The sequence below is a fragment of the Tauraco erythrolophus genome, chromosome 6, assembly GCF_009769465.1.
Source record: "Tauraco erythrolophus isolate bTauEry1 chromosome 6, bTauEry1.pri, whole genome shotgun sequence".
NCBI lineage: Eukaryota > Metazoa > Chordata > Aves > Musophagiformes > Musophagidae > Tauraco > Tauraco erythrolophus.
The window spans coordinates 55,154,851-55,182,690 of record NC_141470.1 but is presented as its reverse complement, the minus strand read 5'-3'; the positions used below and the strand labels follow the sequence as shown (position 1 = coordinate 55,182,690).

Below are 27,840 nucleotides of genomic sequence, written 5' to 3'. Positions count from 1 at the left end.
CCCTCACTTGACAAGCCCACGGGTTGATGAAGTAGATGTTAATTTTAGGTACATAAATAGGGCCTAGGAGATGGGATGCAACTATTTTTTTTAAAAAAAGTTTGCTTATTATTATTTTTTCCCCTTGGCACAGGCTGTTTGCCTGCCAGCTCTGCAGAGCTGGTCTGTCCTATCACACCAACTTTTCTGGAAGGAGAACGGGCTTTCCCTGCCCATTCATCTTTGGACCCTCTCCAGTTATTTTCCAACTTTTTCCTCCCAAGTACCAATTCCAGTGGAGGACTGACTCATGGCTGCTTTCCTAACTACTGCAAACAGCTGCTGTGTAACTCACCTGGCAGGGACAGAGCTGAGCCTCATCCAAGCTGGGGTCTGTGCTGCCGTAGCTGCTTTGGGGAGACACTGTCTTGTAGTTCCCCCAGGATATGAAGTCTCCAAAGCCCCTGCTCCTTCATATCAGATAATTCCTCTTCTCTTCAGGAAGAAAGTTTGTGCCAGGGGTTGTACAGCTGTACATGATGGGGTGGGGATGAGGGAGGACAGGAAGGAGTATTCTGCTCTGCATCACCTGTTTTGTTACCCATTTACTTCTCCCAGTTACAGCCCAAATGACAGGGTTGTGTACAGCATTCAGGACTTGGATGTGGCTCTAAAGTACTTTACTGCTTGACGGATATACCAGAGAACTGAAATGTCTGTACTGCTGAATTGATTCGAGTATCTGCTTACGCTATTTAAAATAGGCATTAACATCCCAGTTTTGCCCACTTTAAGTAATCATAGGGTGGATTATTGCAAGGCAACGCAAAGACCTAAAAGCACATTGTGTTTAGAGTTGCTATATATTTCCCTAAGTGACAAAAAAGTTTCAGTTTTCCATACTTTCCACTGGCCTTGGAGAAATGATTTTCGCTGGCATAAAGCAGTAAAAGACCGTTTACTGTGATCAGAGGGCTGGGTTGTGTTTTAGAGACATGCTTTTTTGGTGCAGTTAGTAAACCACAGTTACAAAAAACTACACTTCTGTTGTAATTATCCCAGTAAAGTCTGTACAGGAGGAGCCAGTACAGCAGTATCCACACAACCCATCCGCAAGAAGAAGCCCTGTAGAAGTCCTCATCCTCAAAATGTAGCACGCGTGAGATAACAGTCCCACAAAAGCCTAAGCATATATTTAAAGTAATGCATTGTGCCAGTGAAATGAGGTATTGATTTACTTAAGATCCATGTCACTTTTTGCAGGATTTGGGCCAAGCCTGCTGTTAGTGTACATATCATAGGTGACCCTGGCCTTTAGGTTATCTTGCTATTGAGAATGCAGTGGGAAATAAAAGCTAGTAAGGGTAAAACTGAGTGTCAGTGCCCTTGTTAGTTTACACAGAGAGTATTTCCAAGACTTTTGACATTTTCGGAGTGGTTTCCTGAGACTTTCTATGGCAAAACTGCCTCAACAACATAAACTTGAATTGCAGGATGTAGCTACTTACACAACAGATTCACAACATTGTTGGTTTTACGGTATTACCACATTATGTAAATGTTCAAGTCGTTCAAGAATTCAGTTTCCCAAGACATTCTTAATATTTAACACTAAAACAGGAAGCAGCCAATTTAGCCAACAAATAGTGAACTGCTGGAATTCATGCCGATATGTATGTATACATGTGAACCATAGAGAGAATACTTTTTGTCATTTTTCACGTGTGTTGGCACCTATGATGGGGGTCATTTCACCAAAATCCGTGCCTTCCTGCTTTGCTCCTTCTGGCAAACTGACTAGAGACAATACACTTGGTTTTCTCCTGCACAAACTTAACTTCAAAGCTTTGAGAGTAGCCATTAAAAAAATCCTCCAAGAGCAGAAGCCACTTGATGCCAAAGCCTTGGAAAGGACAACTACTCCAGGCATTTCATTCCAGTTCTTAGTCCAGGGGCAAAATTCTTCCAGCACTTACCATCATACGTATTTTACAGAATTTTCTTGTGCTTGTAACAGTCAGTTGCATGTACTGCTAATGCTGCAATTTTGGCATTACATTTACTGTTAACATTTTAGAGTCTATAACTTACCAGTTAAAAATTCACACAAAATGTGAATGTGATTATTTGGAAAAAAGTCTTTAAAGAATATACTCTTTAAAAAAAAAAAGACATATTTAGGAACAAATACTTAATCCTTTTCTAGTGAGTAGTTTTGGCATATGTGGAGGTAAAAAAGGTTTCTGTCTTGATTCTGACAAATCTTTGCTACAGCACTGGCTGTGCTTACGCTGACAGGCTGTGCCAGCTATCAGGTGGGCTGTGAGGTAGCTGCTTAAAGGACTGACTCTGGGCTTCCTGATGACATCAAATGAAGCTGAAGATTACAGCAATGACTATCAATTAATAGGACATACTGATAGATGCTACCTGTGGAAAAAAACACATTACTACCTTCTTCTGGGTAGAGATGTATTTTAACTATAACTCTAGATTTGAAGGCTTGAAAGTTTGACTGTTATATCTATAACCAGTATGCTGGATTGTTTCTGTGTTATTGGTACTCAGTGTGTTTGCTGCTTTGTACCTGCATGTGAAAATGCAGACCACTCTGCTTTTCGTCTGTGCCATCTACAGATATAGATGAATGTCGCTACGGCTACTGCCAGCAGTTGTGTGCCAATGTGCCCGGTTCCTACTCCTGCACGTGCAACCCAGGCTTTACCCTTAATGATGACGGAAGATCATGCCAAGGTACTGTGTATGGTAAACCATGACTGAAACCTTGGGTCCCAACCCAGCAACACCCTTAAAACTTGCTTAGTTTTTAGAATACAAGTAACCTTCCCAACACTGCTTTTGAAAAAGTTCATAGGTTTGTCAACCTGAGATAGTTCTGTAGTTTCACAGCACCTTGGAGGGGAACCAGTGCAAGATGACCAGTGTGTCAGGAGAAATAAGCAGAGAGTCCCAAGCTGCCTAAAACACAGGCTTAATCAATTCAGCGAAATGACCATGAGTTTAGGCACTGAATTTACTTTCAAAATCTGGAGCTGTGTAACTCACCTGAGGCAGGAAAACTCTGTCGGATCAGTAAATTAGATTTGAGTCTCCTGAGTTCCAGACTAGGGTTTCGAGCATTAGACCACCTTTTGCTGTGATGTGCTACCTCAATCAAAGTCAACACAACCTCTTTGTAAAGACTCTCCCTAGCTAAGCAGGGAGTATCTTCCCACATGCTGCAGGAAATGGACTGTGATAATGATGCCCAGAAGCTGCTAATGTCCTAAAAGGAAAAAAAAAAGGTTTTGTCTTAGCCCTACATTTCTACGAGGACCGTTCCTCATTGTATCATCTTCCTCAGGAATATCCTGCTGCATTTTGTCTCAGATCTGTTATGACAAAATCAGTTCAATGGTTTTAAATGGCAGGACAAAGATAGAAGCATTTGTAATAAATATTTCATCCCCATCTTCCATGTTATTTTTCTGATTGAAGACATTCCCAAAATGCTTCATTTCCATGCATGTTGTGTTTCCAACATGCTATTTTCTGGCATCAGCCTGAATCTCAATAAACAATACTGACTTGGTTATATTTTTTCAGAACAAATCATTCTGAGTGTACAGCTAATCTCTTTGAAATGCTTTACAGTAATGAATTGAAAATAGAGTTTGGGGAGAAGTCACTGATGCGTTGGGCATTGGTTTCCCATAGATGTGAACGAATGTACAAGTGAAAACCCTTGCACTCAGACCTGCGTCAACACCTACGGCTCTTTTCTCTGCCGCTGTGAACCTGGCTATGAACTGGAAGCTGATGGAGTTAACTGCAGTGGTAACTGTCTTTAGTTATTTATTGGTTTGGTTTCTTTAATTCTATTAAGTTTTCTTTTTCCAATGTATTGTTTTGTACATGTTTTTTAGAAAGTTTTTTGCCTTGGTCCATGGTTAGCAGCAGGATAGCTGCAACTCACACAATCTTCCTTCCAGTTAAAGCACATAGCAAATACCTAGAAAAGCACAATGAAGGAGGGCTGCAAATGGTTTAAAAGAAATAAGCTAAATATTAAAAAGCTCCAAGATAACAGCAAACCATAAGAAAATGCTTTGTAATGCTGAGCAGGAAGCTTTATTAGAGCAAGTAATGTAGGGATAGTCCTAGAACATTCCTCCATTATTAAAGAAATACTTTACATAAAGCACTTTTCCATTTGTCTGTTGAATGCCTGTGTTCCTCTTGCTCTTACGACTGCACACTCCTGCCTGAAACCTTCCCCAGTTTCCCCTGTATGGGTGTGCCTACACTTCAGAAGCAAAATATGGTTTCTTAGTACAGCTATAGCTATTCCGTTCAGCACATAGCAGAAGAAATTGTGCTTATGTCATTGTACTTTTTCCTCTCCTGTTTTTGTTTTTGTTTTATTGCTTTATTTTAATTGAGGGCAAAACTTATTTCTGTGCTTAATGTTCCCATAGCCTGATAAAATTAGAGAATTCAGCCAACATTTATTGGAAGGAAAAATGCACTGGAAAATACTTGGTTTTTAATTTACAGTAAACAGATGTAATATGCTGTTTCTGAGAGACAAGATATGTGATATGCATTATGTGTATAGATTAGTGAAACTGATGTGTTATGGTCTAGACAAGTGTTCTGTGCAGTGGGTGGGGAACTGGCTGACAGGCCGCTCCCAGAGGGTGGTGGTAAATGGCTCCTTTCCAAACTGGCAACCTGTCACAAGTGGGGTCCCCCAGGGCCCAACGCTGTTTAGTATCTTCATAAGTGACCTGGATGATGGGATCAAGTGTAAACTGATGAAGTTCGCTGATGATACCAAACTGAGTGGGAAAGTGGACACTTTGGAAGGGAGAGTCACCCTGCAGGAAGACCTGGATAGGCTGGAAGAGTGAGCTAACCTTATGAAGTTGAGCAAGGACAAGTGTAAGGTCTTGCACCTGGGAAAATATAATCCAGGAGTGCAGCACAGGCTGGGATCTACCCGACTGGGAATCAGCTCTGTGAAAAGGGACCTGGGGTCCTAGTGGACAAGCTCAATATGAGCGAATAGTGTGCTGCTGCAGCAATGAAAGCCAACAGGATGCTGGGATGCATCAACAAAAGCATCACCAAGCAGTGACAAAGAATCATAGAATCATAGAATCATAGAATCATAGAATGGTTTGGGTTGGAAGGGACCTCAAAGATCATCTAGTTCCAGCCTCCCTGCCATGAGCAGAGACACCTTCCACTACACCAGGTTGCCCAAAGCCTCATCCAACCCGGCCTTGAACACTTCCAGGGATGGGGCATCCACAACTTCTCTGGGCAACCTGTTCCAGTGCCTCACCACCCTCACAGTGAAAAATTTCTTCCTTATATGTAATCTAAATCTCCCCTCTTTCAATTTAAAGCCATTGCCCCTTGTTCTATCACTACACGCCCTTGTAAAAATTTCCTCTCCAGCTTTCCTGTAGGCCCCCTTTAAGTACTGGAAGGCTGCAATAAGATCACCCCGGAGCCTTCTCTTCTCCAGGCTGAACAGCCCCAACTCTCTCAGCCTGTCTTCATAGCAGAGGTGTTCCAGCCCTTGGATCATCTTCGTGGCCCTCCTCTGGACCTGCTCCAGCAGCTCCATGTCCTTCTTGTGTTGGGAAGAAGTCATTATTTCACTCTACTCAGCACTTGTCAGGCCACATCTGGAATACTGTGTTCAATTTTGGTCCCCGCTATACAAAAAAAGATGTGGACAGGCTGAAGAGAGTCCAGAGAAGGGCCACAAAGATGATCAAAGGACTGGGAAGCTTGTTGTATAAGGAAAGGCTGAGACAACAGGGTTTGTTCAGCATTAAGAAAAGGAGGCTTAGGGGAGATCTTATCACCATGTTCAAGTATTTAAAGGGTGGCTTCAAAGAAGATGGAGACTCCCTTTTTACAAGGAGTCACATGGAAAAGATGAGGAGTAATGGGTACAGGTTACTCCTGGGGAGATTCCGATTGGACGCAAGAGGAAAATTTTTCACAATTAGAACAATCAACCATCGGAATAATCTCCCCAGGGAAGTCGTGGATTCTCCAACACTGGATGCTTTCAAGATTCAGCTGGAGAGGATGCTGGGCCATCTTGTCTAGACTGTGCTTTTGCCAAGAAAGGTTGGACCAGATGATCCTTGAGGTCTCTTCCAACATAGTATTCTATGACTCTATGATTGATGCCATGATTCTATGATCAGGGTTTCAAAAGCTGTTCTTCCCTGCAAACCTCCTTATTATAAGGGAAAAAAAGCGAGACTTAAATATCTAAAGGGTATTATGCATTTAACATTTAATGTAGCAACACCTGACTTAAGTTTTCTGCTTTCTAATGGAGTTTCTGCTTCTAAGATAGACTCCTGCACCTTTTTACGTGCTCCTGAGCTAGTTGGGGCCCTGAACAGTTAAGTTCAATGCAGTGCCACATAAGTATTGCCAGTACAAAACGGTGATAGAAGAGGTGATTCTTCAGCCTCATTAATGTCTGAGAGTTAAGCCAGCAAAAGAGACTTTCCACCACCCAGATGTAGAGCAGAAAACCTTTTTTTGACAATTTTGGGCAGGAAAATGCTGGTCAAAGCAGGTCAAATTTCTCTTGATGAGTTTCTTTCATTTCACAAGCAATCACTAGACATTGCTGAGACTTACGAACGGACTGCCTGGTTAGGAGGACACTTCTATGAGACACGCAGGATCCAGATGTACTTTAACAGCTGCTGGACTAGCCCAAGGCATAGCAGCCAGCTTACCTTCAAGATGGGAGGCATCCCTTGCCCAATTCAAGGAGAGAGGCAGAGATTTCAACCTGGCTTTCCCAACTTCGACATTATTTTCTGATCATAGAGGTCTTGCATGTGCTCTGAAACGCCTAGCACCTTGTCCTCTGCAGGTAGTCAGCAGAATGGCAGAAATGTTTAGAAATAGCAAAGGTGTATCTGTCCTGGGTGGGTGCAGCAGCAGAAATGTAAGACTCTTGCGGCTTTAAGTCCTTCCAGCACTTGACAGCAGCTGAGCACAGGTTGTATGAATCCAATGTGCTAGAGGTATGGGCTAGGACACCTCGAGGGGATGGGGGTGCATGATATCTCGGTTCTTTTATGGAGTCGGCCCTCAGTCCATGTTTTGTCAGAAAGGTGTTTTTTTCAGCAAACTCGCTTGGGCAAATCACACAATAACAGGACTAGGGAGATGTAGAGGTCCTTTCATCTCCCTTTTGACAACGTGGTTGCAGCCACAAAGCCACTTTAACATATTCGGACTTCAAATACTTTCCAATCCATCTGTACAAAACACAAAAAGTGGATAAATGGACTGAGCTCAATTTAGAAGAAAGGGAAATTCAGTCTGAAGAGTAAAAGTGATTTTCCTGGGAGAGTCAACATGTCAGAGCTGGGAATAAGAACTTGGGAGTTCCTGGCTGGGGCTCTGGCCTTTGTTTCTTTCTTCGCCCGAACATGGAAGTAAGGAAATGATTAACTGCAGTCTCCCTCAGTCTAGCGCCTTTGCATGTGTTTCCCCTCAGTCAGCCATGCGTCCATGCACAGCACTGAAGTTTGTCTTTCTTTCTTGAGCACAGTTCCGCAGTATACAATGACTGGTCAATTCATGAGCGCAAGGGGAAAAGAGCACAATTTCTGCATTCAATCAGAGATTTGACAGACTGCTTAGCTTCCTGGGTATCTGGGAGATGGTTGGGCCTTCCAGTAGGTCTGACCTAAGCTGGGATGAGCTCTATAGTCTTGCTGGAATGACTTGGAAGCAACTGGCTAGAGGCTAAGAAACATAAAACAGCTGGGGTTGGCTGCAGGAGTTCTGCTGGGACCCATGTGGCTCTGGGAAAGGGAAGTCTGCTCTCCAGAAAAAAAGAAAAAAAAAGAAAAGAAAATCACTGCCAAGTCTCTCCTTTCAACTTACAGTTGCAGCTTTGTTGTTGGAGTAGCTCTATCTCTGACGTAAAACAGAACTGAAAACATGGCCAGCTGGTGACAGGTATTTGAAAAGAAAAATAAATAAATAAAGCCCATGCATTGTGTTCAGCAGCAGCTTTGGTTTCCCTAGGAAAAAATGTTTAACCAAGAACTTGTTGTATAGCATTTTGCTGGGTTGCTGCAGAGCTCTAGGGAGCTGGAGAGTGCCAATCTCCAGCTGGGGTGATGGGCACGTAGTCTGGATGGCCACCTGCCTGTGGGACTGCTCTTTTGACTGTAAAGCCAAAGACACTAAACTTTGTTTTACCACTGCAGACATGGACGAATGCAGCTTCTCAGAGTTCCTCTGCCAGCACGAATGTGTGAATGGGCCTGGTTCTTACTACTGTATCTGTCCTTCGGGCTATAACTTGCTTGATGATAGCAGAAGCTGCCAAGGTAAGAACATTGCTGCGCTGATTAAAACCCAAGGGGACCAGAAAATAGGTCCTGTGTCTGGAAAGAGGTTTTCAAGGATTCAGATGCTTGGTCTTGGCACTGCAGAGTGAAATACTCATAGGGGCCAATTATGTAATTCTGTTAAGAATGTCATCATGCGAATAGTTCCACTGAGGTGAAGTGGTGTGTTGGTGTAAGTAAGACTTTACTGACCAGGAAACAGCTACACAGGAAAGCCCTCAGATGCTCTCTTCTCTGCTCCACATCTCTTTAGTTTTCCTGTTCTCTAAGTTCAGAGAGCTTGAGCAGCCAAGTTCTTTTCTATTTTTGCAGCACTTAGCACATGGGAGCACTCCAATAAGCAGAAATGAGTGGAGTGAAAACTGATCTTAAAAGAGGGGCCAGTTATCAAAAGGCCACTTCTCATGGGCAAGGGTGTTACAAAGTTTGGGGCAGTTAAGATAGAAACCAGAAAGACAGAATTAAGATAGAAACCTTAAGATAGAAACCAGTCTGTAAGAGTGGTGCCTTGCTTGTATTTCCCTGCTTTAGCCTTTCTCTTGTTTCTTGTGTTTTAGATATCAATGAATGTGAAAACAGAAACTTCACCTGCACTCCGCAGCAAACATGTTTCAATATCCCAGGAGAATATAAATGTTTAGACCCAGTAAGATGCGAGGATCCTTATATCCAGATTAATGAGAAGTGAGTAACATACCTACAGCCACAAAAGCAAATTCTATCTGTGTCAAGTGTATCTCGAGTGAACCAAACAAGCTGCATTTTTACAACACGGCCATGAAGTGTGTCTACAGAGCTATACATACATGCTGTTGCTGCGTTTACCATTGGTTAGCTTTATAAAAATAATAAATTGCAATTCCTTACCGGGTCACCAGGTGGGATATGATATGATACTCAGATGTGTGGAAAGTTAGACTGGAAAAACACTTATCAGTGAGTAGCGAAAACAGCAAGGTTTGTAATGTAACGAGAGACATGTACTTATATTACTAACTGACTTCACACAAGCTCAAATGCAGCCTGTTTATTAGTATGAGTATTTCCTGTAAATATTAACTAGCTTATGTCTGGGAAGTACTTTGAAACATTAGATGATAGTTGTAGCAGGATGCAAGTAGTTTCCTACTGCTTAAAGGTTGAAAGTGCTGAAAAGTCCACAGACTGACTTGCCTTGTCCAGAAATTGAATACGTCTGGATGGGTCTATTAGCATTGTTACTGACTAAATTTGGAATCATTTGAGCAAGAAAGAAAAAAAAATCCCACATTTCTAAATATTGCCTGTTTCTTTTACATTTTTGTAGCTACTTGTCTGGAGCTTAAAATATTTCACCTCCCAACAGATCTCTATAATCACAGCCCATAGCATTTCATCAATAGTGTCTGCACTAAACCCAATTGCTTGGGATTGCTTGGTAGCCTAATGTATTTTATAGCAAGAGATGAAGAATCAACTTCTTTCCATTATAATTCCTTCATGTCTTTACATTGCTTTCTGAACTAGGGCAGCTGAGGAGTGGACACAGCTATTCTTGCAGTTCTGGGTTTACTGACCTTCAGAGGTGGTAGAGTCTTAAACTGGAATTTGAAATACCTGAAGCCTCTGTATCTAAATTCCCCAGAGCCCAACTATAGAGTCCTCACAGATCAGCTCGCACCAGAACTCTTGATCTCTGAGCTTTGTGTTCAGTGGCTTTAGTCCATGTCTAGATGTGACTGCATTTAATTTGTGACATATGTCTAGAAGTGGTCAGTATACAAGCCAAGTGAATTCCTTGCATCTGTGTTTTCTGTGGAAGGAATTGGGTGTTTGTAAAGCCAGGAGCCTTTTTATGGGGGACATGCCAGATGAACTGTCTGAAATTTATGTCAGTAGTGGAGGTTATAGAAAAAATAGGCAAAAAGACCCAACTCTTTTCCAGTAAATTCCCCTACAAGGCATTTATAAAGGGACATCCTGCCTTACAACCTTATTAGAGTTCTCTGAAGAAATCAGCAGCATGTGGCTAGGGCACATAGGTTGATGCTGTCCGTTTGGATTTCCACAGGCTTCTGAAAAGAACCTCGTGTAAGGTTATTATGGCAATCAAGCATCCAGAAGTAAGAGAACAGAAGAATAAGAGGCTGAAAGATAAAAAATAAATAGAGTATGGTATTAAATTGTCAGCTTTCACAGTGAAGTTCTGCAGAAGTCTGAGCTGGACCTGTTTTGTCCAACATATTTGTAAGCAACCTGGAAAAAATGATACACCATGAGATGGGCAAAGTCCGCAACAGTGTCTGAGGACAGTAAAGAAAAGGGTGGGCAGAAAAGAGTTGCAGAAGGAGCCTCAATGACTGTGCAATTAAAATGGCAGATGAAATTCAGTGAAGATGAATGTAAAGTAAAAAGAAAATCCCAAAGTACAGATTAAATAAAGAGCACTGATCTGGCCATAATGTGTCCAAATTGAGACTTCAGGGTCGTTATAGATAGCTCCATGATCCGCAGTACTCACTAGTGGTCAGAAAAGCAATCTGAATTTGAGGTGTTAATAAGTAGAGAATATCCTCAGAGCATGTGCCATTGTGTACCCATATCCTCAAGTCTGTGCAGTTCCTTCCCCTCCTCTCAAAAGATACATAACTGGACAAAGGTTCATAAAGAGCAATGAGGATGATCAGAAGTACGGACTAGCTTCCTTGTGAGAAACAACTAAGATAGGACTCTTCAGCCATGAACAGTGTCAAAAATGAAATCCTGAGTTGCTTGAGGAGGATGAGCAGGGATTGACTGGCTGCTCTCCTTTCACTGGAAGAGCTGGGAACATCAAAGTCAGCAAGGGGCAGTGCAGAGGTGAAGGGGGCTGTGGAGCTCCTGGGCAGAGTGGGCTGTGGATGCCCAACATTCATGTGGTATACTGGGAAGGTGAGCAAGCTGATGGATAATAAATGCATTAAGGACTGATGAATACACAGAACACATCTTTGTTTCAAGAATTTCCTGAGTCACAAACAGTTGGAGGCTGCTGGTGGAAATGTCATATGCTTGGCTTGCTATCCTCTTCTTCCTTAAGGCTCTGCATTTGATGCTAGAGCTTTGGTTTGATCCAGGATGTCTCGCTGTATGTTTACATGTAGTATATAAAAGATTGTTAAACAAAGAATGCAATATTTATGTAGCAACATCAATGAAATGATCTGATAATTGACATTATTCCGGGGACAGCTCAGTTAAAATTACTATCAGAAGAAACACATCCTGGCCGTTCTGCATCTGCAGAGCTGCTTTAAAGAAAGTACCGATTTTCAAGTGATCGAAGGAGACAAAGGATGCCAAGATATTTTTGCCTAGGAGACAAGAAAAAGAAGGTAGGGATGTAGGTAGGCCAGAGTAGCAACACAGAGAATACTAAAAGTGAGCAAATTCATTACAAGTTTCATTGTTCCTTTTAGCGGGTCAACAACATTATTTGTTTATTTATTTAAGCAGCTGTATTTGCATATAAAGAATGAAATATTACAGCAATTTATAACCCCTGATGACAATCCTATCTCTGACAACTAGTCGCTGCATGTGTCCAGCTGAAAACGCCGGTTGCAGAGATCAGCCATTCACCATCTTGTACAGAGTGATGGATATGGTGTCCGGGCGGTCTGTGCCTTCTGACATCTTTCAGATGCAAGCAACAACTCGCTACCCTGGAGCCTATTACATCTTCCAAATCAAATCAGGGAATGAGGGCAGAGAATTCTACATGCGGGTAAGTCTGGCACTCACTGTGAGAAAACACGGAGTAGCTTCTCGTTAGCTGAATATCCATAGAATCATAGAATCATAGAATCATAGAATGGTTAGGGTTGGAAGGGACCTCAAAGATCATCTAGTTCCAAACCCCTGCCATGGGCAGGGAAATCCTCCTCTACACCAGGTTGCCCAAAGCCTCATCCAGCCTGGCCTTGAACACTGCCAGGGATGGGGCATCCACAACTTCTCTGGGCAACCTGTTCCAGTACCTCACCACCCTCAATGTAAAGAAAGAATTTCTTTCTTATATCTAACCTAAATCTGCCCTCTTTCAGTTTAAATCCGTTGCTCCTTGTCCTATCACTACACGCCCTTGTAAAAAGTCCCTCTCCAGCTTTCCTGTAGGCCCCCTTTAGGTACTGGAAAGCTGCTATAAGATCACCCTGGAGCCTTCTCTTCTCCAGGCTGAACAGCCCCAACTCTCTCAGCCTGTCTTCATAGCAGAGGTGCTCCAGCTCTCTGATCATCTTCGTGGCCCTCCTCTGGACTCGTTCCAGTAGCTCCATGTACTTCTTGTGAAGGTATCCATCTGGTAGCAGAACTCAGTTTTTAATGAATATCATTTAAACTTTCAGCATGAGGCATTTTTAGATGTAGACATGGAAAGTGGTGTGCTGATCTGCAGGGGCTGCTGGCTCTTTCAGGAAGGTAATCTGTCCAAAGCAAACATGCTTGTTTTATGAGACCTTAGGTTCAGGAAAGTCTGGGGCTCTACCCATGTCTAAGAATAGCTCAAGTCTTCTATGCTCAAGAGAAACTATTGTGTGAAACCCTTTTTTTGTGATGGACAGTCAGTAATCGTCACTGAAAGAGTCAATGTTTCTCATTTATTTTATTGAAATCTTCATTAGAAATTGAAAAACTCGAAACCCCAAAAAGGAAGCAAAAAAACCCCCTTTATTCCAAGAATTTACTTTCTAGATTCTTTGCTTTCATTTGTTACGTATTTTTTTTTCACTGAGAACACACATTTTATGTAGACACTGTTAGAGAAAACACAACTACTTTTTTTTTATTTTAATATGAATTTTCCTCAGAAGACGTCTCCGTTCCCCAGTCATCTTCACTGCACCTGTGACACGCGGGGGTGATGGGAAGTGTCTGCACAGAATGAGGCACAGCCACCAGGGATGGTGGCATTCAGAAGGTTGACTTTTAACCCTGGGCACAACCTGGCTTTGATACTCACATTTAGTGATGTTCAGTGGCCATTGATGGTTCCCACACCTCACAGAAACAGATAGTGCGATAGATTCCAATACACATTTCTCATGAGAGCCTCAGATTCTCACCTTAAAAAAAAGGAAAATGTTTCAAAATCCTGAAATGACAAGAGGTTCAGGAACGATCATTTATACCTCACAAGAGCTTTCCTGTTGCAAAGTCATTACTGCTCCCACCAACCTTTTCCCCTCATCTGGGTCGATCCACCAGACGGTAAGGCTCCAGCGACCAGCATCGCTGCTGGAGTCTGCTAGTTTTCTTTTCTTTCTTTATCACACACCCAGCCACGTGCCACCCACAGCGCTCGGCTTGCACAAGCTGCCCTTTTCCCTCCGCCGGCAGCAGCCCTGCTCCCTCAGGCTGGTAGCCAGCAGGTGGTGCCTGTTCGTTGCCTTGGGAAGAGCGAGAGCAGCGGGCGGGAAGGGAAGATGCGCTGGGGAGGAGCGGGGCGGCGGGGCCGCTGCTCCCCGGGAGCGCCCGCGGGCCGGCCCGGGCAGCCCGCCCGGCTCCACCTGGCGCCTTGGTCGGGCTTCTCTGATCAGAGATTACACAAACGCCCGGTTTCGAGGTAAAACAGGTCTTGCTTTGCGTGCGTAAGTTTCTGGTGGAAAACAAATGGCACTTCGTTTTAACGTCAGAAGCTCTGGGGTTTAAATGCTTATAATCCACTGTTCTGGCCAGATACTTCAAAGGTCTGCTTCCACTTACCAAAAGACAGATTTTCTGAAGTGCCTTCACATATTTAAAGCTCTCTTCAGAGGGTAAGGTTTTGTGACGTTAACATATGCAATTATACAACAAACCCCGATCCTGTTCACGTGGGAACATCTGTTCTCCAAGTTCTGTTAACATAACCCCTTCTTGGTGTTCGCTGCCTCAAAGTAACAGTGTTCTTTACATCAAACAAATTAATATCTCACACAAAAAAAAGAAGTGTCACTACTTGTTTATACCCTAAATCCGTGTTTTCATCTTTTTCCATTTGAACAATAGCAAATTTCTGTCTTCAATAGCTCCTTTTATGTGGGAGGCTCCCAAAGGCTTTACAAGCTGTAGAAGGTGATAGTTCATGCAAAACACTGAAATGGAGCCAAATGCTGAAAGGAAGCTATCTTTCCTGTGAATTGCAGTGGTCTGAAGCACTGCAACAGAAAAGTTTTTTCGGTTGCTTGAAGACCATAGTGAGATAATAGTTTTCAAGAGCTGTTTTTGAAAATCTCACCTACTTTCTCTTTTTTTGTGCACAGCAAACGGGACCGATCAGTGCTACCCTGGTGATGACTCGCCCCGTGAAGGGGCCCCGTACTATTCAGTTGGACTTGGAAATGATCACTGTTAACACTGTCATCAACTTCAGAGGAAGCTCTGTCATCCGGCTGAGGATATATGTATCACAGTACTCCTTCTAAACCTTGAGTTTGTGTCCTGGAAACATTAAACCAAAAGAGACCATTCCTCCTCTGCAGAACTCTCTCCTCAGAAGCCAGTACGTATAGCAGCTCCAAACCAAATCAGTATTTCCACAGATCCGGTGACCTATGCCTGTCTGAGGAGGGAGGCCTCTTCATGCTCAGCCTCTACCAGGATGCAGACATCTGAAGATGCGTTGTCAGCCGATCGCATATGATTCTTTATGTGGTCACATATTTTAAGGACTCTTCTTTCCATTGTAAACACTTCTAGGGTATGAGTCTATGTTTGAAAGACTGTGAACCTTTGTAGCTCCAAGGCTGCTTAGCAAAAAAAAGCACCAAAGAAACTGAGGAAAAAGCTGGCTTTTGCAATCTTGCTTTTTTTTTTTTTCCTTTCATTATAAATGGAAAGCAGACAAACAAGCAGAAACAGAAACAGAAAGCCACCTATTGAAACAAGGGATCTCAGAAGTGCTAACTTAAATTCCAAATTATCTCTGGAGTTATCAGTCAGGCACTTTGTCTCAATTCACCCTGCATTTGTCTTAGTTTCACCTGCTTTTTCTTTGATTCTCTTTTGTAGTTAAAATTAATTGTAAATTCATTCCAAAACACATGATGTACTATGTAATCTTCTACTTTCTAACAAAGTGTCACATATTTGGGTTCCTTCCTGTATTAAATCTTTCTATATAACAGAGTTCATAGAAATCTATCACTGGATGGTATGTTTTAAATATTTAGGATGTTATGCTTATTTACACCCAGGCTCTTTGACACAGGCCTCCACTGCCAGAATAGTGTCCAGGGACTTTGAGAGAAGATACGAATCAGAACTTAATTCTTCCCTTTTTTCCTTGAGTGTGATAGTTGAAAACAGGTTGTAATGGTTATAAGGCAGTGATACTAACTCTGTAATTAAGGCTGCAACCAATCTCCTGTTCAAAGACCACTCAGCTCACACTCGTCCAAATTCCCTCAGAAAAAATAAATTGTTCTGTTCACGTGCAGTCTCTCTCCTACATTCCTAACATTGGGAAAAATAAGCCGAAAAAGACTTGGAGCAGTCTTATTGTTCATGTCTCTGCCACAAAGCAGGCCCCACTATACCAGGACCTCAATCAATGGGATCCCACAATTTCCATAGGCAATATCTTCTCAGGTGTAACTGCTGTAACCAATAGAAAGTTTCTCCTAAAGTCTAATCTGAATCTCTGCTGTTGTAATTTAAATCCATTGCTTTTTAGCCTACTTCCAGTAGAAATAGAGAACAGTTTATCTTCCCCTTTGCAGGAGTCTTTAACATGTCTGAAGACTGTTGTCATGTCTCCCCTCAGACTGTTCCTCTCTAGTCTAAACAAACCCAATTCTTTCGGTCTTTCCTCATACATCACATTTTCTGGACCTTTGATCATTCTTGTTGCTTTCAACTGGATTCTCTCCAGTTGGTTCACATCTTTCTTGAAGTGCAGTGCCCAAAACTGTGAAAAGTATTCCAGCTGAGGCCTCACAGTGCTCAGCTAAATCTATATATATGTTTAGGAGTTTGGAAAAAAAAGGGAAAAAAAAAAGCATACTTTGGAGATAAAATGCTTACCTTGTTGAAGCCACTGACAGTTTGGTCTTTTATTTTAGTAGGGATGAGGGTTCATATGCCTTGTTCTTAAAATTTCTCTGAAGCAAGCTCTTTTGTTTCTTCCCCCTGCATTTTCCTTATTGGCTTAATTGCTCTCCAGCATCACTAGGGCGGGCAAGATTAACCTTTGCTTCGTCTTTTTGAGGGCTGGAAATGCTTCATGCTACTTGGGAAAAGGAGTGTATGCAGATTATAATGTGAGCAGGCTGGAGCAGAGTAGAAACATTCTGTGAGGTCTTTGCTAAAGTGGAGTATTAAGTAGGAGAATACAGACTCAGGAAGTTATCACAACACAGGCTGCATCACAATCAGAAAATTGACTCTCTTGCTCCTAATAAGCTTTGTGAGTTAGTCTGGAGTGGTTTTTCTCAAGCTTTAGTAGAGACTCTGCTCTTTTTACTTGTACTCAGCTTGAAGGAAGCCCTGATGCAATGGCTCACAGCAATGAAACGCTGAGTTGAGTGTGCTTTAGCAGCTCCCATTTCTTAATGATTGAAAGTTTTCTCCATGCTGCTACAACATCCTGGAATCCTGTGGCTCAGAGCTCTGTACACACGCTGTCCTTTATTGCAAAACCAAAAAACCTGGAGCCTGACTCCAGAGTATAGTGGACCAAGCTGAGGCCAGGAAGCCAATGAATTTTGTGAGTAGCCAACTCGGAGGAGATAAATGTAGAGGAAATGTGAAGAGAAATATCAGAAACAAGAATGTGTTTCCTGAGTGTATCATGGCTCATTGTATACCACAGTCTTCGAGGGGAAAATAGAGATGACCAGGAAGGAGGAAGGCTAGTTTATAACCATGAGACTAAAAGTGCTCGTGTGTTCCAGATGATGGAAGTGACACACAGGAAACAAGCAGACTCTGGTGGCCCAGTGAGCCAACAAGGAGCAGGCAGTGACTTGCATTAAAGACATTAAACTCTTAACATGCTGAAAGTTTCCCCAGTGCTTAAAAGCTGCTTTCCCCCCATTTTGTGCCCCTATGTTATGGCTTATTCATGCCCAGTTGAGGAGTCCTCTCTCTTCCTGCCATCACATCACCTCCTGGAGAGGAAGCGCACCCTGTTACACATCAGACAGTTTCTCACTTTTGGGCTGTTCTCTCATGGCCCCCACATACCAACCTGATTTAACCCTAATTTAGAAATATCAAAACCCAGAGGAATTCCATAACAAAACACTTTGTTAAAAGAGTCAAGCTCGAATGCTTGGTTTTAGCAGGGTCCAGAAAATACTCATAGAACAATATTACACTTTCTATATAAACATTCTGCGCCTTAAAAAAAAAAGTGAAAAGTCTGGAAACTGCCCATGGCAGGGGGGTTGGAACTAGATAATCTTTGACGTCCTTTCCAACCCTAACCATTCTACGATTCTATGATTCTATGAAATAAAGGAATTCAGCCACTTCTCAACCGCCATAACATCTTTCATCACTTGCTATCACTTCAGCCAACTTTAACTTTGCCAAAACATATGCCAATCTCAAAATAATAAATTACTAGCAGTTTATAACATCTAAACTCTCCATTTCCTAGTCAGGGGTCTGTTTCCAATAGACCATCACAGGCTCATATATTACAGCAATTCTCACCAAATAAAAAAAAAGGACTATATACTTCAAGTTTTTACAGCATGAAAGTTAAAAATGCAAACTTGCAACTGCTGTATACGTTCTTGTTCTCCTTTGAGGCTGGGCCTCCCTAAAAGCAGACAGAATTTCAGGTCAGCTAAGAAAATTATTCTTTATTCTATTCTATTGCAGAGGATTTTCTGACACAAAGAGTTTAACCATATGGTTAATAGAGAATATCCTGACCAGCACCAGATGAGGGCACTGACCCTGGCCTGGGTATGTGTGGCTTCCCTCTGGCTCTGCTCCAACATGCTCCTTGCTCAGAGTGGCAGAGCTGTTTCCTGGCTGAAGTGGGGAGGCACAGCTCTTTGCCTCTCCCGCCTGCCCGTTGTCCTGTCTGTTTAAATGAAGATCCTCAGGAGAAAGATTGCCTCTCACTGTGTGTTTGTGCAGCACCTATTGCCAGTGCAATAATTAGAATAAAAGTAAACAAAAAGCAGAAATGGCAGTAATCTGTGATACAGATCACAATGACTGGGAAGGAGAATCTATCCTGATAAACGAACCAAGTGATTCATGCTAGTTCGGTTAGGGGCCTCAGCTCCTTTTCTCACAGCCAAGGCAGATCCGTTATTTCCCTGCCAGGTTCCTCTGCAACCACCATCTGTACAACAAGCTCTTCATGTGTTTTGCTGGAAATGCAGGCACTGCTGTTGGCTGGTCTGCTGCTTTTGTACTACCACCATCAGCACTCCCCTCCCCGCAATGTCAGTAGGCACCCTTACAGCAAAGTGTTAGGTCTGAATGGCTGAAGGGATTGCCCAGCCTGGTACAGTCTGGCTTCATGAAGAGAATTAGAAAAAAAACCCACAGACCCCCAGCTTTGAAGGCGATAGATGATCTTTTGTGTCCTGATGAGTCACTTTTCTCCTGAAATGGCATCTATATCATGCTGACTTGATAGTCTCAAGGCTTTTTAAGAGGCCTGATAAGGACATGCTTATGCAGTACATCCTTAGGCTCTTCACACCTTGGATGAGGTTTTCCCAGTTTGAAAACAGTATCTGGCCCAGTCAGAGAGAGTGCAATGTGATCACCACTATGCTGAAATCAGTGATCACTAACCACCTTACATCAGGTCTGGATTTAGCCCAGTTTTTTTTAAGTCTTGAATCTCAGTGTCAGTGGTATAAATGTAAACAGATATGTATTATTTTTACAGTAGACCTGAAAGATTGTTTCCAGTAAATAAACAGTAATATGATTGCAGTATCTCTTTCTCTGTGGGAACTATCTTTGGGTACTTTAAGATTTCCTGAGATATTCTTTGATACTTCAAAATTTCCTCTCGTAGTTCAAGCCATTCATTACTGCATTTCAATGAATGATTCCTCAACCTTGTTCTTCAATGATTCCTCAACCTTGTTCTTCAAAGGCACTTGACTCTACATATTTTCAAAACATCAAGCTACACCCAAGCCTTTGCAGAGTCATGGCTCATGCATCATTCATAGAAACTGTTCCTCTCTGTAACCTATAGGGGATTATGTTGACTTCCTTGAGATTCTGCAGTGTTCAAAGTACTGCATGTGCACGTGTTTTTCAAGACTGGGACCTTAGTCTGGAGATTGTTCATCAGCAACTTGCTGCAAATGTTCCGTCTTCAACATGTGAAATCATAGCTACAAAGGTTAGTTTTGACAAAATCCTCAAAACGTACAGTGTTTCCTGGCTGCCTACACATAACACAAATAGAATTCAAAAGTCCAGCACCAGAGTTCTCCAGTATCCATAAGAAATCGCTATTTTTAAGAACCTTTTTAGTCAGTAAACTCATTTTGCAGATGATGTGAAATGCAAACAAAGAGGCAGAAGGCCAGCCAAGATTACACAGATTTGTTATTTAAATCAGTATCCACAAGAAAACCTGAATCTAGTTCATCATTTAAAAATATGTCTTTGGACTCTGACATCTGATACCATTTAGATAGAGGAGGGGGACAGAAAAGTTGGCTGCTTCCAAAACAACAGCGACTGCTCTACAGAGATCGCAGGGCTCCTACAGTGATCAGAAAGACTTGTCAGGCCAAGTCTGGACCCCAGGTCCATGAGGAAGGCAGAAAACGCATAGAGACATGTCCTCACCTGGAGGAGACATACCTTCATTGGCTTCTTAATGATGTCAAGTGGAGATTTACCTCGTCATGTGTATACAGTTTCTCACTGTGTTTATACATATATAGAAAATGTAAAATAACAGGTCATATGTATGTTGCCTATAATATACATACGACCAGCAGCAAGGTCTAATGTATCCTTCTGCCATTCCTCAGGGTTGTGCTCCCTTAGAATTATGCAGTCTGATTTGGTGTGATTTACTATGGTGTAAGTGACAGCACTCAGTTCACACCAGTGAACAGTCATTTCCATAGATGAAAAAAGAGAATTATTGAAGGATAAAATTACAATTGAGCCAGAGAGTTAATAAAAAAAGAGTTTGCTCATTAGTTAAATTCAGTGCTTTGGTTATGATGTCATTGCTATGGACAAAAATAATCAATCAGAAACCCAAAACATTAAAAAGGAGATTATCTCCTTAGAACGATAAGAGTCCACATAGCCTATAAATAGCTCTGGAATGAAGACATCCCACGCAACATCTGGAAAAGGAAGAATTCACTCCTTGACCTCCAGCATCTGTCTCCCGCTGGCAGGACTAAGCACGGTTGATCCTTACCAGGGTACAGACACAATGGCTAGCTGATGGATGGGTCAAGGAAGAGCCAGGCAAGGCCAGAGGCAAGGGAAGGACAAACCAAGAGAACATAAAAGTACTAAGGAATGCTCTCAGTGTACGGAGTCTCTGAGATGAGTCTCTCGCTGTATAAAACATTTTAGCTTTGATTGGGCCTTTGAAAGACAGAAAGTGCTAATAGTCGCTTCAATAAAAATAGGAGGGCAAACACTCGTGTTCGAACACAGCATCAGTTTTCAAAAGATGCACTGGACACCAGAAACTTGTAAGTACAATTTGACGTATAGCACATATGGCATCACCTTATATCAACAATTTCTCCTACAGCCAGTACAGGTGCAGGGAGGACTCACTGCCCACCTACATGGATGCTCAACAGAACTTCTGCTTCTGCTTAAACAGTCATTTCCCTAACTCTGACTTGCAAGCTGTCGAGATTAACAAACATGTTATATTTTGTAGTCTTCATTCTTTTCAGAAGAGGAATACTGTAATTTAAAACGGATGGTTTCAATGATGTCCCTCATCCTGCCCCTTTTTACCTATAACCATTACTTCATTGCCCCCAACATAAGAAGGACATGGACCAGTTGGAGAGGGTCCAGAGGAGGGCCACGAAGATGATAAGAGGGCTGGAGCACCTTTCCTACGAGGACAGGCTGAAAGAGTTGGGGCTGTTCAGCCTGGAGAAGAGGAGGCTCCGGGGTGACCTTATAGCGGTCTTCCAGTACCTCAAGGGGGCCTACAGGAAAGATGGGGAGAGGCTGTTCAGGAGGGCCTGTTGTGATAGGACAAGGGGTAATGGTTTTAAAATAGAGGGAGGTAGATTCAGATTGGATATTAGGAAAAAATTTTTTACCATGAGAGTTGTAGAACACTGGAACAGGTTGCCCAGAGAGGTGGTGGATGCTCCATCCCTGGAGACGTTCAAGGCCAGGTTGGACGAGGCCCTGAGCAACCTGATCTAGTTGGAGATATCCCTGTTCCTTGCAGGGGGGTTGGACTAGATGACCTTTGATGGTCCCTTCCAGCCCTAACCATTCTATGATTCTATGATTCATTTTTAGCAGAAAATGAGCTTTTAATTCTTGTATTGTTTTACAACTTGTGAGCAGTTTACATTGAATACACCAGTAGGAACTATTTTAAAGCTTTTTTGAAATAAAAAAAAATATATTGCTAACAAAAATTGTAAGTGAATTACAGTCTATTTTGATCATTGTCTGGTTTAGTGGTGATCACATAAGATCATTGCAAGCATTCATGCCAGAGTCATGTAATCCCTCTGGAAAGCAAGTTGAATGAGGATCAATGATACTGGTACTCCTATTGGTCATAAGCACTAGTAACATATATACAGTAGCAGAGAAAACTTCAAAGCAAAATACAATTAATTCTCAAGAGGCTAATTTGCTTTCACAGTTTATATGTTGTAAACTTGCCTATACTTGGAGGTACATATGTGTATTTTACTTTCATTTCCTGCTGGGTTTATGCATGATACGGCTCAAACTAACATTTTGTGTAATGCTACTTTATCTGTACCAGGAGATTGATGTATCTGAGCATTTCTTTCCCTTGCAGCTTCACTGAAGGTAGGAGCAGGTCATAGCTTCTGATGGTGGGGATGGCTCCCTTGCCTGGTTCCCCCAAGCACCAGCCATGCTTTAACCAGCACGTGTTCGGAGGGTGTGTGGGAGGGTGTACAGGCCACATGCTGCAGCCTTGGAGGTGTTCCCGGAGGATCCCAGGAGACGAGCTCTCCTCCCAGCCTGACATGGTGCCACTCTCTTCTCCCAGTTTCCCTGGCTCTTGGAGGCGCAATGTGGGCCAGTAAAGAGCCCACAGGGGCAGAGGTTTGTGCAGTGAACATGAAGCTATGGGCAGAATTTGGCTTAGCTCTGTGGGATAAACTTGTCTCCTTAAAAAGTAGTTTTAATATAAGATAATTTAGGCTGAACTGGTTTCCTCATACATAAATCATTAACTAGTAGCTAGTTCTCACTCCCACCTGCACTACACAGCTTGTGACTTTAGTACAAGAAAGGCTTTTCCACCCACACCATACTCAATGACCCATGCCTAAAGAGGTTTGGCTGTTTGTTGGTTGGGTTTGTCTTTTGCAGGTGGAATGTTCTTATTTCAGCAAATTGCAAGGGCAGCCAAGCCTGGCTCTGGTTTGCTTTGCGGGAAGTGAATGCACTTATGTCACACAGTTGCTCTCTTGCGTTCTCATCGCTCAAATAACTCACTGCAGAGGCAGGCAATACGCCATTCACTGGGCTTGTGATGATTTACAAGCCACTCAGAAAGCAGATAAAGATCTTTAGAGCTGTTTTGAACTCAAAGGAACTGCCGCTGCTCATTTACGGTATGATGAGGACATGTCAGTTCCCTCCACTACGCTGCAAATGCATTAATTCTGAATCACATGCTCAATAAAAATGACACTGAAACGAAACGGGCACGCATGTAAAGTGAAAGAGGAAAGGCCAACTGCAGGAACGCTGGGCTGCAAAATTTCAAGAGAAGCAAACAACTCTCTAGAACTGCTCAAAGAAAATAAGAAAGTAGCTCTGTGACCCATGACCAAAGACTTCTGGTTCTTCATTCCCCACCAGAGTGCCTCGGTGGAAGTGGCCTGACCAGTGAAGCCACCGAATGGCTGGGCCTTCCACTCACTTTGGTAGAGGGTGGACAATTTGAGAAGAAACATTGCTCTAATTTAGCTGTTGGCGTACAGCTCTAGCAACCTAATCTGAGGTTTCCAGTCCTGAGTCACCACGTCCTTTCTCTAGCTGCTTACAGTTTGCTTTTCAGCTTGTTATTATTACGCATGCTGTCATATTTGTTTTAGATGGGGTTGCACATGGGACTGAACAGTGTGACTCCCTCCCCTTTTATTGCTCTTTTCACAATGCAAGACCAATCTGCTCTGACAGTATCCTCCCTGCCAAGGGTCCCTCTGTTCAGCAAGAGCTCTGTCAATAAAGCAATGGTATCTCTGGAGCTGACTCACAAGTGTAGACAGAAGAAGGAGGTTGTACTTTCTCTTCTGTCAGTGCTGTCCAGCCAGCTGCTAAAGGACACTGTGCTGCTGGAGAGATGGGGTTTGGCTGGGCTGTAAAACTGATATCCTGCAGGGATTTAAACTCCTGCTGCACTTCCTTAAGGGTGAGCTAAGAATTGTATTTCCTTAAGAAGTCTCATTGGCTGTATTCTGTGTACCAGAACTTCTGCCTTCTCCTCCCCTCTCTGTTTTTGGTGGCACTGGTTGCTCCTTGGGCCCGCAGGTGCTGCTGGATGCTGTTAAGCTGTCCTCTGTGTCAGCCTGCACATAGTCACATCAGTGATGGAAAAAATGAGCCCTACATAGTTTTTCCAGGAAGCCGGAGGCAGCTCCCTGTCTCATACAGGTGAGCATTTTCTCACACCAGTAACTCATTAGGACAGCATGTGTGAACTCAGCTCGTTCAAGGGTTCACAGCCTGTGCCACTGTTCCTAAGGACTGTCCCAAACAGCAGCTGTTTGCTGATCTTTAATGGCACTTCTGCACTTTCATTTTTTCTCTTTCTAGCCTGAGTTATTTCTCCTTTCCTGGGCTCTTGCACAGTTCAGTCACCATATCGTTACAGAATGATTGCCAAAGCAACCTAAAATCCAGTACCGAAACACAACCTCCATCTGTCTGCTAATGAAAATCCTTGTTGGTCATGGGATCACCACAGCAGTTTAACCAAGGCAGCAGCCAGTGCACTGGCTGAGAAATGTTCAATTAGATTTCCTATGATCTTGAAGAACTAGTTCAATAAATCCTTACTTCCTTGAACAACTGCACCTTCCATCTCCCACCACATTCTTCATTATGTCACTTGGATACAAATGCATGTGTTTTTAATGTGAAGTTAATCCCTGAGCTGCAGTGAAATGATTAACCCTTCACCCTTGAATTCCTTGCTACCATATGATCTAGTTCTTATGGAGCTAAGAGTTAAAGCAATAGTGACAACTGAATGTAATACTAGAGGCAAGTGGGTATTTGCTCACTATGGAAGGCCAGCCTTAGTCATACACATATAAACCTTTTACCTTGAGGACCACAGGGAAATAACATGGCAAAGCTACTGTGTCTTGCAAACAAATATTTGTATCTTCAGTTATTGCTGCTGACTCAGGATTCTTAAAAATAGTCTGTCAAGACAATACTGTTGAGAGTAAACATCCTGCAGTTCGCAGCTGTTAAATTTTCTGGCTTAACACAGGTTCATGACACCTGCACCATTCAGCCCGGGTATACGATCAAGTTGTATCAAGAGGGTAACCCACTTCAGTCTCTGAACCCACTTCAGAGTGATCTCTGAAGACCTGCATGTTCTTCCCTCTCTGGATATTTACGCGTATAACCAAACATGAGTTAAATATGCATAATTCCCTGCCTTGGAGTGAGAGTGCATCCTTTTTCCTGCCCTAAAATCTCTAACAATAGCAGCCAGAGTTGTGGCTGCTGCATGTTTGCTTCCCAGTGGTTCTGGGTGCACTGGTCAGGAGCAGCCAATGCTGCCGGAGGGCTTGTGCAGTGAAGGCTGGGAGGGTGGGCAACAGGTGGGCTGTATGCTGGTCTGTTTGTCTGGGAACACGGCCAAACATCCTGCAGCTGGATTAAAGGGTTAAAATCAGGGTAGAGTGGGCTGGTAACCTCTGTTTCTTCTAGATATGCTATTTCTTAAGTGGCTTTAAGTACCAACCAGACTGGTCTCTTTCTGCCTCCTTGCCTTTCCCTGAGGGACGAGCCCAAAGCTTTAGCTAGAAGGTCAGTGTGTGCTCTCATTTTGTATCAAGCAATTTTAGATGGAAAAACAGCTTTCCAGCTTCTGTGAGTGACCAGTCTCTGGTCTCCCTGGATGTTCTTCCCAGCTCCCTCATGTCCATGGGACCAGCAGGCTTTAAATTGTTATGATTTCTGGGATGGCTTTTTGCTCTCACCTCCTTTAAGCAACGTAAATGAAGTTTGCTTTCACCTGAAAATGGAAGAAGGGAAAAAAAAAAAAAGAGTTTTACAACTTCAAACAATAGACAATTTTTGTGCTTCACAAGTGGGGCCTGTTTCTTGACTCAGTCCCTTTCAGGAAGGACCTTTGGTGAGTTGCCCTTGCTCCAGCATGCGGGTGACAGCTGGCCGGCCCCTGCATCCTGCAGAGAGGAACATCTGCTCATCCTCGGGCAGCCCTGTGTCTTTTTTTGGGAGGGAGGCCAGCTCAGAGGCCCTGAGCCGACCCCAGAGAGATGATGGTGTGAAAACACAGGGCAGAGCAGTGGCACCTGGCCCTGTGGTCCCAAAAAAGGGAGGGAAAGAAAGGGGCTGGGCAGGCAGTTGGACATCTCCTGTCCCTGGGTTGGCTGCCTGCTCTGCCCTTTGCTTGAGCAGGTAGGTACCCAGGCTCCAAGGAAACTCGGAGGACCTGGAGAGCTGCCTCTCATCACCTCTTGCATGTTGAAAGTGGCGTTTCTGGGCAGCATCACAAGCAAGTGGGACCAGAACAGTGTTAGGGCAGACTCTCCACAGGCACCCCAGGAGGTGACACCAGCCCAGCCTGCTGGGAGAGCACCTCCTGAGAAGACTGGGCTTCACAAATTGCCTGGGGAGCATTCCCCGGGTATTAGGAGAGGGCTGTTCCTACGAGGTTTCCACTGGCCTGGCTAAGAGGGGAGAGAGGGGTAACTGTGTAGGAGCGATGGTCTCCAGCTTCCCAGAGCCCTTGTGTCCCATCCATCCCTGGCCCATCCCCAGCTCCACGAACGTGCTTGATGCCTGGGGCTGGGGCAGGGGGGTGCTCAGGAGTAGTCTGGCTTCTGCCCCAGCCCTCAGCTTCCCCAGCTACCGTGGCTCCCTGCCAATTCCCTCCTCGCTCCCTTCGTAGAGTGGGAGTACAGCAAAAACAATTTAAGCAATTTAAGCAATTGCCTGCATTGGGACCTCCCCTTCCAGCCCATTTCTAACTGCAGTGCTTAAACCGAACAGATTTTCAGTGTTAACTGGTCACAGCTATCATTCCTTGATGTGCTTTTGAATCAGATGAGCTAAAATAGTTCTGTGAGATCTATTATGTCTCTGGCTTGTAAAATACAATAATTTCTTACTAGGTTACACTAATATTTCGTAATTCATTCTTAATATTATTCTTCAATAAAGTTCTGCGCAAACAATCTATCCCACAGGAGAAACTTCTGCCAGATCCCAGATGTCAAACACATTTGCTTCAAATACAGGAGTTCATGACCTTTATGTTTGTTAATGTGACGCCATGGAAATTATTTATAATAAATAAGAGTATTTCAGAGTCAGGTGCTCCATGGAGCCTTTTTCAGTGATACACCAGCCTCTCCTGAAACAGGTCGGTCTTGTTTGTTTGTGGGATTTTTGTTTTGTTTTGTTTTGTTGTTGGGGTTGTGTTTTTTTTCCCCCGAACAATGAAGGTTTGGGAACAATTTGAAACCCCGTTATTGAACTGAGTCCAACTACTGCACTGGAAGGTAGACAGGAACTCAAAGATATCTCAGATTTCAAATCTTTCCTGAAATCAGCAACAGAAAATGTTCTTCCTTTCTCTTTTATCCTTTACCCTGAACACATAGTTTTCAAACAGCAGACTCTATGGATCCAGATAAACACTAAATATATTGGCTTAAAGAACCAAATCAAACAGGAAACTACTAGAATTGTTTGGATCCCGATGACAGATCTGATATGCCAAGTTATTTTTGCATGTAGCATGCTCATTTTAAAGCTGGGGTAGCACTATCTACCCACAATCTTGCAGGTATAAAAGCCCTAGAAAATATCTGAAGGTGTCGATATGTTGATAACATTTTGAAAGTGTCAATATGTTGATAATATTTAATCTTACTGTCTTTTTTCAGCAGGTGTGATAATGTCCTCCCAACCTTACGAGGTTGAAGGCTGCTAAGTAGCTCAGAAGCAAACATTGCAGCCAGCACAGATGTGAGACTGGCTGAGGAGACACAGGACTGGCTGAGGAGACACAGGA

At 43.1% G+C, this 27,840-nt stretch overlaps 1 protein-coding gene across 1 annotated transcript in view; it reads left to right on the top strand.

The window, feature by feature from the left end:
* The window catches only part of FBLN5 (fibulin 5), a 51,289-nt gene extending 36,468 nt beyond the window's left edge, over positions 1 to 14,821 (top strand). Inside the window, exons 6-11 of the mRNA XM_086613508.1 lie at positions 2,617 to 2,733; positions 3,697 to 3,816; positions 8,256 to 8,378; positions 8,957 to 9,083; positions 11,949 to 12,144; positions 14,660 to 14,821. Of these exons, the coding sequence (XP_086469634.1) occupies positions 2,617 to 2,733; positions 3,697 to 3,816; positions 8,256 to 8,378; positions 8,957 to 9,083; positions 11,949 to 12,144; positions 14,660 to 14,821 (845 nt within the window). The remainder of the gene's footprint in view (positions 1 to 2,616; positions 2,734 to 3,696; positions 3,817 to 8,255; positions 8,379 to 8,956; positions 9,084 to 11,948; positions 12,145 to 14,659) is intronic.
* The last annotated feature ends 13,019 nt before the right edge of the window (positions 14,822 to 27,840 follow it).